At 40.1% G+C, this 15,519-nt stretch overlaps 1 protein-coding gene across 2 annotated transcripts in view; it reads right to left on the bottom strand.

Moving 5' to 3' along the window:
• Nucleotides 1-15,519, bottom strand: part of DLD (dihydrolipoamide dehydrogenase) — a 42,957-nt gene that overhangs the window by 21,754 nt on the left and 5,684 nt on the right. For both annotated transcript variants that reach the window (XM_054018920.1, XM_054018912.1), the window contains exons 4-8: nucleotides 10,799-10,867; nucleotides 2,917-2,986; nucleotides 2,380-2,480; nucleotides 1,859-2,002; nucleotides 1,543-1,644 (exon numbers count right to left, since the gene is read on the bottom strand). In XM_054018920.1, the coding sequence (XP_053874895.1) occupies nucleotides 1,543-1,644; nucleotides 1,859-2,002; nucleotides 2,380-2,480; nucleotides 2,917-2,986; nucleotides 10,799-10,867 (486 nt within the window). The remainder of the gene's footprint in view (nucleotides 1-1,542; nucleotides 1,645-1,858; nucleotides 2,003-2,379; nucleotides 2,481-2,916; nucleotides 2,987-10,798; nucleotides 10,868-15,519) is intronic.

The raw sequence follows: 15,519 nt of genomic DNA, 5'->3' as shown, positions 1-15,519 counted from the left end.
TATGATTCTTTGCTGTGAGTAGTTGGGAAGAATGTTTGTTAAAAGTGGCAAAGTATTTTGTATGAATAGTTATGTTATAAAGTTCCTGGCATTACAGCTATGTTGATAGACTGTTTGTGTAGATAATCATCAATATTACTGACCACATAAGGAATAGTTACAGGTGTTTATATTTTATTAAAACCCCTCTTCGCATTACAGTTTTAAAAAAGTTAATACATTGACTTTTAATACCATACTATATTACTCTTCATTTTTGACTATACTTTTGTATCATTGTATGAAAAGGTTTCAGTGATGTGGCCCTCGGGCCAATGTACTAGTCCTCATGTGGCCCTCATAGTGATTTGACTTTGAGATCCCTAGTCTAGGTCAATAAGATGCAAATGGTGTATGAAACAAACATGCAAAAGTTGGGGCACAGGAATGGTGAAGGGAGGACACACAATAACGTAAGCTCATTTCCTCGTAGACTAGCTGTGCACACTACTTCGCTCACTGGTTGCCTTGGCAATAGAACTAAATGTTGTAAGTACATACCTATCAAAACAATGCCAGATAGCTTTAATTTTACTTAAGAGAACTCACTGTCCAAGTCACTGCCCCAAAAAGTGCATAAGCAATTGCAAAAGCAAGAGCTATAACCATCATCATCCTTGCAAAAATCTACCTGTCTTAAGCAAGTCTCCCCCACTCACACCCATACACTTTAGAGAGAAAGTAAAATATTGCAGTTTTTTCCCATTAAAATCAAGGTAAAAAGCTGGTGAGTAGATTTTGTGCCTGGGCTGGGCACAGCATGATCTGACCAAATTTTCAAGGTAGTTTTGTAAGGCCAAAGAATATATTTTTGAAATATTAGATCTATGTGGGGATGGGCAGGGTACAGGGGGAGAAAGGAGACAGACCTAGAAGTGCTGCATGGCCTCTTTCAATTCCAAAATGTTACTCCATTGGTTATTAGCTATGATAAACAAACAGCCTATCAACAAGATTTCCTGATGTTAAATGCTGCAAGTGTGTTTATGCTTCTAAAGGTGCTAAAATGACAGCCCTTTACAGTGAAGTTCTCTACTAATGTACAGAACAGGTTCAGCAGGGGCAACTGCAGTGCAAGCTTCCCCATAACACTGAACTGGGAGAGCTTTAGAGGCAAGAATGTACTTCACCCTTTATGCTCATCCAATCCCCCAACTCTCTGCTGAGACTGCCAACAAGTTACAGTAGTTTTAATAATGTGGACACTTGTCCACTGAGAACTGAACTACAACCTGGCTTTTCATATAGACTATCACTCAGCCATCAGATCATAACTCTTGCTCACTGCCAATGTGGGATGATCTAACCAGTGACTTGGAGAGGAAATGCTCTCTCTCTCTCTCTCTCTCTCACATTAAAAATTCCCTCAGCCGTATCATCCCCTATTAAATACTAACACAATGTACAGATTAACATTTGTAATTCCAGATCCATCTGTGCCAAATGGTTACATCCTGTTTCTTTATCTACTAGAAGCATAAGTTGTATAAATAAGCCTCTTACCAACTCCACACCAATGACTCCTGCACCAATTACAACCATCTTTTCAGGGACTTGTTTCAGTGATAGTGCACCAGTTGATGATACAATTGTGTCTTCATCAATCTAATAATGAATGAAGGAGAAAGCTTTTTACCTCCTCAAGAAGGAAGTTTACAGAGATTTTCTGTATACTATATACAAAATTCAAACTGTCTAAAGTAGCTATCTCACAGCAATAACTAATAAGCTATAGAAAATTGTTACTCAGTAATGACAACCAGTAATAACACGATAATGAAAAACACTGTACCATTAAAGGTTACTATTTAAATTATACCGTAATTCCAGGGAACGGAGAAACTTCTGAACCCGTGGCTATGAGGATATTCTTTGTATTGATAACCTGAGTGCTACCATCTTCTTTGGATACTGTGACTTGGTTTTTGCCAGTTATTTTTCCAAATCCAGGCACATGTACGACCTTTACAAATGAGAATACAGTAAATACAAACTTTCACAATTTAAATTAATGCATAAATATTTTACAACCAAAATAACTTGAATCTCAATACATATCTAGCGAAGCATGAATTCTCCACAGATAAACTAACCTTGATATCACTATATTACAAACTGGAAAATAAATGTGACACCCTTCTTTTAAGAAAAGGAAAAAATAACTAAATATAAAAATAGTGAACTGCAGATAATCAAGTCTTCCCAAAAGTGAAGTGGTCAAATTCCATCTCTGCTGATCATTCATTACCCATTCTAATTAATCTCTGAGGTGAAAAGGAGAATAGAAAAGGAGAAATTTACCCAGAAAAACAATATGACAGACGAACAGCCCAAACTAACCTTGTTCTGTTTAAACAAATGGGCAATTCCTCCTGTCAAGGACTTCACTGCACCACTTTTCTGCTCCATCATCTTCTCTAAATTCAAGTGGATTCCTGTAACTATAATTTTTTAATACAGCTTTACTTTTCCCTTGTATTTCAGTATCTTTATCCATCTCTTAACTTAAAAGTTATCTGAAAACAAGTGAGTTCTGTATGTCACAGTAAGATGCGCGGAATGACCCCCACTAACTGGGCTAAAGACAGCATTCTGCCATCAAAATACAAAAAATAACCTTATATTTTTCAAACATGGCTAGAGGCCAGTTCTATTTTGTTACAGCAATAAATGAAACATTCTAAGTCAAAATTATCCAAGAAGCTGATTTCAAGGAATAGAAACAAGTCTCTAACATTTCAGTTGATTTTGGAAAACCTGCTAAGTTTTCTTACTACCTATTCAAGCAGTTAAAGTAATCAAAGATTTGCATATTTAAAAGACACTGCGCGAAACCATACTTGTTTGCAATACCACTAACTTGTACTGCATACTCACTTTCAATTCCTCTACTAGCAAAATCCTTTCCATGGGCCAAATGATACAGATGTGAGTTGTTCAGCAAAGCCTATTACATAGAAAAAAAAAAAAGAATTCATTTAGTATGGAATCAGATCGTATCATATTAAAAACATTCAAGCAGCTGAGATCACTGTTCATTCCAACATCAGCAGAAATTATTTTAGTACTAGTTTTCAATAAACACTTTAACCATTATCACTACAAAACCTTTATTCAAAATTAAAAAGGTACATTAGGACACAATTTCATTTTATGTAGTATATTTTATACAAGCCATTTTCCAAATTTTTTTGGCATTAAACACAGTTACAAAGTTAAACTGCACACAGAGGGAGAGCAAAATTAAGACATAATTAAACTAGAGAAAGAAAAGCCAAATTCAAGCCTCATTTAATTCTGCTGACTTTAACAGAGTTAAACCAGGCATGAATTTGGCCCACTAGATTATCATTGAGAATTACAATGTTATGGAGCTTCAAGACGGACACAATTAGGATGTTCCAGAGACAAAGAGCTGCAGAGGAAAATTGTCTTGTTCTCTGCCCTACCGCATAATCTCACATCTGAGGGAACATGAGGATATAGAAAAACTTGGAGGAGGAGCAGGAAACAGACCTAGTTAAAAAAATAAGTTATAATTGTCCTTCTGATACAATACTACCTCAGATTTACAAACTCCTCGGTAATGGAGGTTGTTTGTAACTCTGAACAAAACGTTATGGTTGTTCTCTCAAAAGTTTACAACAACTTTGAAACATTACTATGCAGAAGAAAAATGCTTTTTTTTTTTTTTTTTTTTTTTTAGTAGTTTACATTTAACACAGTATTTGCATACTCTGGTTCCAAATGAGGTGTGGGGTTGACTGGTCAGTTCGTAACTCTGGTGTTCATAACTCTGAGGTTCTGCTGTAACAAGGACAATTCTAAACTGTACTCTGAAGTGGAGAGCCAGAGGAGATGCATGAGGATGATGTGTTTGTACTTCAGTGAATCTGCAACAGGGCAAAGGAGCAAAAATCTGCAGAATGCCAAAGTCTAGAAAACTGGGACTACAGGAGGCTGCAAATGAACCTCAAAAATACATAATTTATAATTGTGATAATACAGTTTATGTATATATTCTGAGTAAAACTACAGTTTGTCAGGCTGAGATAATCAGGTTTGTTTTTGTGAACCAGATAAATGTAAGCAGCGTCTATATGCAAAACTAACATTTTTATCAAACTATTTTTTTAAATTTGTGACTACTTAGAAATTACTCTCCGGTCGGCATCACCACTGTGTAAGTCTTCAGCAATTAGAAAGGAAAAATGTTTATGTTAGAAAAGCCATGAACAAACACACACCAACACTTTTACTGTGATTGGATTTTGGCAGAGAACTTAATAACTTACTATTGCCATAATGAGTACGGACTATTCTCCCCTTTTATTAAGGGACCTTTTTTCTCCTTGTTCAAAACTAAACTGTGGATGGCATCTAAGTTTAGCCGTGAGGTTCAAACAGCATGTACATAAAAACCTTAAATGAGGATAAATTCAAGACATAAAAGAGTGAAAGCTCCTTAATCAGATCCTAAAGGTCATTTCCCAATACTATTCACTGCTAAATCTGATTTGCAACAGATGCCTGGAAAGGTTTTCACTACATTGTATAGAGTATTACCTTTATTAGAGAGATTGTTATGAAGAATGTTCAGCTGACTTACAGAATTAAAAAACACATGTGCCAGTATTTATATTAGAATTCTTTTACTACTGAACTTTAAATGCACTGAGCCCTTCTATGTATCTGGCAAAACTTCTTGCTTAAACCACCCTTTCACTACATTCAAAACTTCTTGCTTAAACCACCCTTCCATTAACTAGGAAACAATGCAGGCAGCAGCCCAGCTGCAGAGTGGGGGCTATCCAGTTTATTGCACTGAGTGCAGCATGTATGATTACCTGCCCTGTGGGCGGGTGGCATGTGTGTACATTCGGTGCAAGGAGCTCCTGGCCCTCAGAGACCACGTACAGACTTTCGAGGCCAGGGTAGCAGAACTGGAGGAGCTAAGAGAGGCAGAGAGGTATGCTGATGAGGCTTTCCGGGACACTGTAGAATTGTCCCACTCTGGTCAGACAGCCCCTGTGCTGTTGAGGAGGATGAAAGCCCAGGGAAGCAGAGCAGTCAACAGGAGCAGAGGGAAACCTTCCCATAGTTGGGACCCTCCTTCCAGATGGTGCTGGGGTTGCCTCTTGCACTGAGGTTGCCTCTCCGGGGGAAGGAACTCCAGTTGCTACAAAAAGGCAGGTGTTAGTAATGGGAGATTCGAGCATTGAAACGTAGATAGCTGGGTTTGTGATGACCAGGAGAACCGTATGGTGACTTGCCTGCCTGGTGCGAAGGTTGCGGATCTCTCGAGGCATCTAGACGGACTTATGTGGTGCTGGGGAGGAGCCAGTAGTTGTGGTACATGTAGGTACCAATGACATAGGGAAGGGTAGGAGAGTTGTCCTGGAGGCCAAATTTAGGCTGCTAGGGAAGAGACTGAAATCCGGGACCTCTATGGTGGCATTCTCAGAAATGCTCCCAGTTCCACGCGCAGGGCCAGGTAGGCAGGCAGAGCTTCAGAGTCTCAATGCGTGGATGAGACGATGGTGTAGAGAGGAGGGGTTCACATTCATTAGGAACTGGGGAAACTTTTGGGATGGGGGGAGCCTATACAGGAGAGATGGGCTCCACCTAAACCAAAGTGGAACCAGACTGCTGGCACTAAACATTAAAAAGGTTGTAGAACAGTTTTTAAACTAGGAGATGGGGGAAAGCCGACTGCTGCAGAGGAGCATGTGAATTGGACAGAGACTTCTCTTAGGGGAGAGTCTAATGATAGAGAATCTCCGGGTTATAGTCAGGAGCAGAGGATGGAGGAGGATAATGTAAGGGCCAGATCATATGATAAACATTCACATAAAAAAGAATCTGACATATCAGAAAAGGGCAGACAAACAGTGACAAGTTTTTAAAGTGCTTGTACACAAATGCTAGAAGTCTAAATAATAAGATGGGTGAACTAGAGTGTCTTGTGATAAAGGAGGATATTGATATAATAGGCATCACAGAAACCTGGTGGACTAAGGACAATCAATGGGACACAATCATTCCGGGATACAAAATATATCGGAAGGACAGAACAGGTCGTGCAGTAGGGGGAGTAGCACTATATGTGAAAGAAAATGTAGAATCAAATGAAGTAAAAATCTTAAGTGAATCCACATGTTCCATAAAATCTCTATGGATAGAAATTTCATGCTCTAATAAGAATATAACATTAGGGATCTATTATAGACCACCTGACCAGAACAGTGATAGTGATGATGAAATGCTAAGGGAAATTAGTGGGGGATTTCAATTATCCCCATATTGACTGGGAACATTTCACTTCAGGACGAAATGCAGAGATAAAGTTTCTCGATACTTTAAATGACTGCTTCATGGAGCAGCTGGTATGGGAACCCACAAGGGGAGAGGCAACTCTAGATTTAGTCCTGAGCAGAACGCAGGAGCTGGTCCAAGAGGTAACTATAACAGGACCGCTTGGAAATAGTGACCATAATACAATAGCATTCAACATCCCTGTGGTGGGAAGAACATCTCAACAGCCCAACACTGGCATTTAATTTCAAAAGGGGGAACTATGCAAAAATGAGGGGGTTGGTTAAACAGAAGTTAAAAAGTACAGTGACTAAAGTGAAATCCCTGTCCTTTTTAAAGACACCATAATAGAGGCCCAACTTCAATGTATACCCCAAATTAAGAAACACAGTAAAAGAACTAAAAAAGAGCCACTGTGGCTTAACAACCATGTAAAAGAAGCAGTGAGAGATAAAAAGACTTCCTTTAAAAAGTGGAAATCAAATCCTAGTGAGGCAAATAGAAAGGAGCATAAACGCTGCAAAATTAAGTGCAAGAATGTAATAAGAAAAGCCAAAGAGGAGTTTGAGGAACGGCTGGCCAAAAACTCCAAAGGTAATAACAAAATGTTTTTTAAGTACATCAGAAGCAGGAAGCCTGCTAAACAACCAATGGGGCCCCTTGATGATCGAGATACGAAAGGAGCGCTTAAAGACGCTAAGAAACTAAATGGATTCTTTGCTTCAGTCTTCACAGCTGAGGATGTTCAGGAGATTCCCAAACCTGAGTCGCTTTTGTAGATGACAAATGTGAGGAACTGTCACAGATTGAAGTGTCACTAGAGGAGGTTTTGGAATTAATTGATAAACTTAACATTAACAAGTCACCGGGACCAGATGGCATTCACCCAAGAGTTCTGAAAGAACTCAAATGTGAAGTTCCGGAACTATTAACTAAGGTTTGTAACCGGTCCTTTAAATCGACTTCTGTACCCAATGACTGGAAGTTAGCTAATGTAACACCAATATTTAAAAAGGGCTCTAGAGGTGATCCCGGCAATTACAGACTGGTAAGTCTAACTTCAGTACCGGGCAAATTAGTCGAAACAATAGTTAAGAATAAAATTGTCAGACACATAGAAAAACAAACTGTTGAGCAATAGTCAACATGGTTTCTGTAAAGGGAAATCATGTTTTACTAATCTATTAGAGTTCTTTGAAGGGGTCAACAAACATGTGGACAAGGGGGGGATCCAGTGGACATCGTGTACTTAGATTTCCAGAAAGCCTTTGACAAGGTCCCTCACCAAAGGCTCTTACGGAAATTAAGCTGTCATGGGATAAAAGGGAAGGTCCTTTCATGGATTGAGAACTGGTTAAAAGACGGGAACAAATGGTAGGAATTAATGATAAATTCTCAGAATGGAGAGGGGTAACTAGTGGTGTTCCCCAAGGGTCAGTCCTCGGACCAATCCTATTCAACTTATTCATAAATGATCTGGAGAAATGGGTAAACAGTGAGGTGGCAAAGTTTGCAGATGATACTAAACTGTTCAAGATAGTTAAGACCAAAGCAGACTATCACGAACTTCAAAAAGATCTCACAACAAAATGGGCAACAAAATGGTAAATGAAGTTTAATGTGGATAAATGTAAAGTAATGCACTTTGGAAAAAATAACCCCAACTATACAGACAATATGATGGGGGCTAATTTAGCTACAACAAGTCAGGAAAAAGATCTTGGAGTCATCGTGGATAGTTCTCTGAAGATGTCCACGCAGTGTGCAGAGGCGGTCAAAAAAGCAAACAGGATGTTAGGAATAATTAAAAAGGGGATAGAGAATAAGACTGAGAATATATTATTGCCCTTATATAAATCGATGGTACGCCCACATCTCGAATGATGCGTACAGATATGGTCTCCTCATCTCAAAAAAGATATATTGGCAGTAGAAAAAGTTCAGAAAAGGGCAAATAAAATGATTAGAGGTTTTGAACGGGTCCCACATGAGGAGAGATTAAAGAGGCTAGGACTCTTCAGCTTGGAAAAGAGGAGACTAAGGGGGGATATGATAGAGGTATATAAAATTATGAGTGATGTGGAGAAAGTGGATAAGGAAAAGTTATTTACTTATTCCCATAATACAAGAACTAGGGGTCACCAAATGAAATTAATAGGCAGCAGATTTAAAACAAATACAAGGAAGTTCTTCTCACAGCGCACAGTCAACTTATGGAATTCCTTACCTGCGGAGGTTGTGAAGGCTAGGACTATAACAGCGTTTAAAAGAGAACTGGATAAATTCATGGTGGTTAAATCCATTAATGGCTATTAGCCAGGATGGGTAAGGAATGGTGTCCCTAGCCTCTGTTTGTCTGAGGATGGAGATGGATGGCAGGAGAGAGATCACTTGATCATTGCCTGTTAGGTCCACTCCCTCTGGGGCACCTGGCATTGGCCACTGTCGGTAGACAGGATACTGGGCTATATGGACCTTTGGTCTGATCCGGTACGGCTGTTTTTATGTTCTTATTTTTGCTCAGAAGCTAAGTATCACAAAGAAGTGCAAACTTTTCTTTAGATATTAATGGATCTCTTGCTATGAATGCATACCATGGAGATTTAGTAAAAGCTTGAATTTGAAACAGTGAGAGACAGTTTCATTATGCTTATCATGATGTCTGTTATGTTATTCACTTGCATGCTGTGAGCACAGTTTGTAATGAAAAATATTGCACATGTTCCGAGTGTTGCGGTCAATCTGGTAGTTTTGATCCAGTACTGCTTCCTATTCAGCACTCCCTATTACACAGGGCAGTGACAAATGGCCTCAGGAGAAGGCCTAGAAGCTGGGCATAAATCCCACTTCACAACTCTTATCCCATTTCTGTAAGTGGAGAAGCTAGGTGGCAACCAAAGAACTATCTATATAACTATAGCTAAGGCTACGATTTAATCACGGGTATTTTTAGTAAAAGTCATGGACAGGTCACGGGCAAGAAACAAAAAAAATCACTGCCCATGATCTGTCCATGACTTACATCATAAATACCCCTGATTGAATGGGGGGGGGGGGGGGGGGGGGGAAGGGGGCACCGCAGGGGGGGAAGCCCCAGGGGGGCCAGCAGCTGCTCCGACCACTGCGGGGGGTGGGGTGGGGGAGGGGGAGATGGAGCAGCCCCAGGGGCCCACTGCTGCTCTGGCCACCACCGGGAAGGGGAAAGCTATGGAGGGCCTGCTGCTGCTCCAGCCACTGCTGGGAGGTTGCATGAAGTCACGGAGCCCTAACTATAACTCCCAAGTGACAGATAAAATATATCTTGCATTATGTTCTGCTCCCAAAGCCTCTCATCTTGAAGGATCTCCAAGTGCTTTAGAAACTTGGAAAGATAAATTCTATACAGGGATCACTTCATTCACCACTAAAACAACAGCTCTTTCAACAGCACAGAGCAACATTTCTGCACCATAGCTTAAATCGGGAGCAAAGATTATTGTGTTCAACTGAAACTTCAAGGGGAATTTAAGTAAGTAAAATTTAATTACCCAGACTGGAAATTTGTCCAAAACACCACTATTGACACCAGGAACGAAATGGGGATATTTTATGACTGCACGCGTTTAAGACCTTGAGTTTAAATTCCATCAAAAAAACAAAACCAAAACAAACCCCAGAGATATTCCTCCCAAGCAAGCGGGCTTTGAAAGACTGATTCAGATGGGAGGCCTGTAATGAGGTTTTTTCTTTTTTAAGCAGACAAAGAAGTCAGAATGAGAAAACAGAAATAGTTACCAATGTGGCAAAGTATGTTACCAGATGACAGGAAATACCTTCACAAAGCAATTTTTTTCACAACAGAAAAGGAAAAAGACAAGTTAGGTTGTTAATCTATATAAAATATTTGTAAATACATTACAACAGACCATGGGGCAATATTAGCTGCAGTATCCCAATAGCAAATCATCTGAAATGGGAATGTTCCTTTCCACGAACATCTCAAGATGACCATTACCACAGCCAACAACAACCTGAAAATAGACACTAAATGACTATGAACCGTAAATGGCTCACTCGTTTATAAATGCAGAAACAGCATTATGACCATCTTTGACTTAATGCTGCAAGCCCTTTCAGAATAAGCTCACTCATGCTAGAGGTTTAAAGAATTGATCATCTGCAGTAAAAATAGTGTTTCTAGTAGAAGAGCCTTGATTGTGTTTAGTTGGTTAACGCCATAATCTTGTCAGCTCATTGGCGCTCTGAAATAAATCTGTTTCTCTCTCCTTGTGTTGCTATCCGTTTCCCTTCTTTTTCCAGTCTAGTGAATGGAACTATGACAATGACAATGGAACTATGACAATTTACACCATCTGAGGATCTGTCCCCTGGGCTCTTCACACTGCATCACTATTCAAATCCACAGTGAAAAAATGATACAAATTAGAGATAAATGCACACTTGCCTTGGAAGGAATGCAGCCAACATTCAAACAGGTTCCACCCAACGTTTCATTTTTCTCCACACAAACAGTCTGGAATAGAAGAGGAGAAAACCCTTTTAAAGCCATACTACATTTTTATTTCCTAAAAGCCAGATTTGAAAATCTCAATGAATACCAATGACAAAGGAAAATTACTCTTCCTGTAATTCTACTTCTCACAAGATATTGTGCAGGATTCTCGTTCCTGGGTTTAGCTGGAGACTGATTTGAACTCCCCTAGCTCTTCACACTCTCTCTCTCTCTCTCTATTTTTTTTTAAACAAATCCTTTTTGAGCAATGACAGCAGGGTAACCCACTGTCACCATTTATACTTGTAAAGAAGTATAAACACTGCCCTTCCCCTTCAAGTGTTTCAATAAGTTCTTTCAACTGAGCAGGAGTTGAATCTCTCTGAAAGATGATTGCCTTGAATTAAATTGACATAGGATCAAAAAATGCCTCAGAATAATGAAAAACAAGGTGAAATAGGGAAAGACAAGTAAAAAGAGGACCTTTAACACTGAGGGGAATGGATTGGTGAGTAAATCTTGTGAAATGATCTTCTCCACCTTGAGAGAAACAATTACAAGGCAAGTAATGTTTCCCTCTATAAAAATACCACCACCTTGTGGGATTCTCACTTCAAGAGTAAGAAGTTCTAGGGATATCCCAGAAGAAAAATGAAAATAAAGCTGCTCTGAGCAGCAATAACAAGGCCAATGTCAACTGTTTAAACAGGGAGGAAGAAAGGATGGATAGAAGAGATCTCTCTCTTCAAAATCCATCATCAGACAACATACATCCAGAAAGGCATCAGTCAGGAACAACACCCTGTGCAAAAATTGGCTAACAAAAAAGGGACACTTGGAAAGAAAACAAAACTTTTCTTGGAAACAAGAAATCTTGGCCTCTCCTCCTTGCAAACAAGTTCTGGAGTGCACAGGGTTCAACATGGGAGTCCCTCATTTTGAAGTGCTTCAACCGTTTCCTTAAATTTCTCATTTTCTGCCAAAGCAAATGAGACGTTAGCAATAAAACTGCTAAAACAAAGTTTAAGTCCCTTTCCCTTCTTATATAATAGTATAATCATTGATTGATCTTTTCCGTTTTGGGTGTGAAGACCAAAACCACTCCTGAACCAAGCTGATGTTGAAGAGCTGCTGGAAAGCCCAGAAGAGGAACTTATTGAAGGTACGTTTTGAAGCTAAAACTTTTTTCAGCTGCCTTCAAGACCATAGCAGCTGCATTCAACCACGCATTATTCATGGGCTGGTCCAAAACAGGATACAAAGGCATGGTAACCCTTTTGAATGGGGCTTCCAGGCCAAGATACCTCTAAGCTATAGTCCTTGTAGATGCCTTGACCAGGTTCAATTAGAAGTAGCTGTCTTGAACAGTTTCTGCAAGGATTGAGGAAAGGCAGGATTCTCCCCTCCAGACTCACTGTCACTTCTCCACAGTGATGTATTCAGTATCAGATGACTTTTCTTTTTCATCTGAATCCAAACAGCAGCTCTCATCATCCTAACTGTCAACAAGCCCTTAGTCTGGTGACTGGAATTCACTAGGCAAGGGTGTCATAAGTGCTTTGATAAGAACCACTGATGGCTGTGCCAGTGTACGAAGCGCCAGTGTCAAGGCCAGAATTTCTTGCATTGAGCACAGATTCCTCCCATCGCTCTTCAAGCACATGAATACAGGAGGGGCAATCCAACATCTTTTTAACCGCTGCCTTAAGGAGCTACTGGCTCCCTTCTGGCACCTCCTGCCTTTATCTCATGTGGAGACTGTCTCATCCAGTGAACCATTTTTCTAAGTATCATCAACTACAAGTGCCAAGGCCTCACCTAGTGCAATGAGAAGCCAATACTTATTGGAACCCTCTGATTCAACCACAGCACATACTGCTTCAATGGTAAAGCCACCACACTGGTCTTAATGGGGACCACGGCCTATGTCAATGCAGCTAGCACTAACACTCAATGTTGGGGTGCAATGGATTTGTCTGAATCAGGTTTTTGCTTTAAGGGCTTAAACTTCAAAGAACTCCGTTCCTCCTTATGCCAGATTGAGAGGAGTCTCCCACTGGATCACCTCAAAGAGGGCTTGAAGGCACTCCGCATGTTTCTTCAATGCTTAGCATGACACATCCAAACATATTCAGTACCCCTGCACACCACAGATGAGTCTGAGGCAGACAATGCAGACTGATCAGGTTTGAAGCCTCCTTCCTTAGATGTCACACCTATGACACAATGCATCACGTATAAAGGTCTCGAAGGGAACATTGGACCAAAAGAGAAGTAGGCATAGAGCCACAAAAAGAAATGTAGCATCAAAAGAATGGAACAGGAACTAGGGAGCCAAGTAGCCTTAAGGCTCCTAATAAAAGCTGTAGTGCTGAGCACTTTAATTCAGGTACTAGTGCATAAATTCTGGGAAACATCAACAAACAAGAAACCTCAGTCATACCAGGGTACTGGCCACCAACACACAAATGAAGGGTCAAGGCAACAGAACTATTTGCACTGAAGCACTGAGACAGGCGCCAAAGTGCTAGAGGCAATGGACTCTCATTTAGCACAATTGTACCAGACCTGCATAGAAAGCAAAAGGATACTAAAGGATTCCTAACAAGGCATCATTGAGATTAAAAAAAACTGGCGCAATGGCCAGTGAGCCATACGATGCTGCAGGGACTGTGGTCACAAAAAGAACCTATCAGAACATCCAGAGGGCAGCATTTATACTTGGGTGGAGTTGGGACATGACAGCCAGTAGGGGCCTGGAAAATAATACTCTTCAACTACCACCCTCCAGGAGGTTAAAAAAACCAAAAGCGCTTAAAACTAAGGGAGTTCCACCAGTAAAGCTATGTTCATGAAGTGAGAATTGTGCTGAGATGTGACACACTGACAATAGCCTGCAATATCCTGAACAAACCTTAATGAATTAAGTTAAACCTTACTGCTAACTGTTGAAGTAAGTTAAACCCCAGAGGTGGGGTGATGCCTGGCAAGCTTATGAGCAGATGTGTAGGTTCTTTTGTTGTCTTAATATGTTTTCTCTGTAATGCTTTTTACCTTAAGAATGAAGTAGGCTTGCTTAGAAAGAACTGCGTGGTAACATCTACCCAGAGCAACCTCTGTTACCGGTCTCTGAAGAGAAAGCAAGTAGGTCTATTTAGGCAGACTATCTTTGCTGGGAAATACACAGTGAAAGCAGGGAACTGTGCAGCCTGCACACATCCTGGTCACAGGGAAGTGAGATGCGGGTCTCCATCCAAGAGAGGCAACAGCTGGGGAGCTAGAAACCTAAGAGTGGGTGCCCTTGCTGGACCACTGAGGGGAAATGTAGGGCAGTTGTTCTGAACTGTGATAATATCTTTAGGAAAATATATTTTCATCTCTCAATATTTTCAAAAATTACTCTAGAAAACCCATTTACTTCCCATTGTTCAGAGAGTGAAACAGAGGTCACTTGAATCATCTGTCTAAATTATGAATAACTAGTACCCATTACATGAAAGCTGCTTTGTTCATAAAGGACATTCAAAGGAGGCAGAGGAAATAGCAAAAAGAACAAGCTCATGCATATAAATTACACCCAGGATAATCTATATCTATAGTCTCATCTCCAACATTCAGTCCATGTATTTAATATAGCCCCAAGTCAACTTTATTCATGTTCATGACAAACAGTACTTAACCGGTCACTCTGGCATTAAATAACTTTGGTTTCATTGCAGGGGCACATTTCCACTGCTCTTCACCACACTAATGATTCTCTCTTTCCACCTATTTGTTTTTCAGAATAAACGAATGTGGTGACGAGTTCCAGGAAATTCTGCATTTACATATGAAAAGCGCTACATAAGACTTGGGTATTATTTTTATTGGTGTTCTCTCAGCCAATTTCACAGAATCTCTCAGCAGTTAGGCACTACATTTGTTATTCATTCGGATCCTTTTTGGCAGATTGCCTAAAAGTTGCTTTTGATTAGAACCCAGCAGTTTTGTTTTTTGGAAGAAAACTACTTTTCCTCTTGGCATTCTCTTTACTACTTTTATAAATATGCTTCCCTCTCCAGTCCAATTCATTTTATTTAAAATGTAGCTGTTACACCGCTTAGTGACTACTGTTTACCATTGGTTTCAGTCTAATCTAGAATTCTAAATAAAAATTAAGCTAATTTGACGGCCCTACCGCCAAGTGACAAAAATCAACCATGACTTATTTTAATAATCACAGTTCAAAAGATACTAACAAACCAACATGAAAAATGGTGCCTCTACAGTCAGTGTCTGCTTAAGACAAAGTTAAGGACGTTAATCTACAGCATGGTCTAGTAGTGGATACAGCACTGGATTGGACATGGGAAACCTGGGTTCTAGTCACACTTCTGCTACGGGCTTTCAGGTCAACTTGGACAAGGCACTTCCCCCTATCTATGCCTCAGTTTTCACATCTGTAAAATGGGGGGAAACGATACTGACCTCTGTAAAACGCTGAGTGCTAATGATGATGAACACTATATAAGAACTAGTTATTACTATTAATCTGGAAATGAAATCAAGTTCTCACAATGTGGGTGTCCCAAGCTACAAACAGCCCTGGGAAACCAGAGCAGATGCTCCCATTTAGCCAGTTAAAAGAGCGAGCAAGCATATGTGGATTATATAGGACCAGGGAGAGACTCAGT

The sequence above is a fragment of the Malaclemys terrapin genome, chromosome 1, assembly GCF_027887155.1.
Source record: "Malaclemys terrapin pileata isolate rMalTer1 chromosome 1, rMalTer1.hap1, whole genome shotgun sequence".
In the NCBI taxonomy this organism is placed as follows: Eukaryota; Metazoa; Chordata; order Testudines; family Emydidae; genus Malaclemys; species Malaclemys terrapin.
Note: the sequence above shows the minus strand (reverse complement) of the source record. Positions and strands in the feature narration are given on the sequence as shown.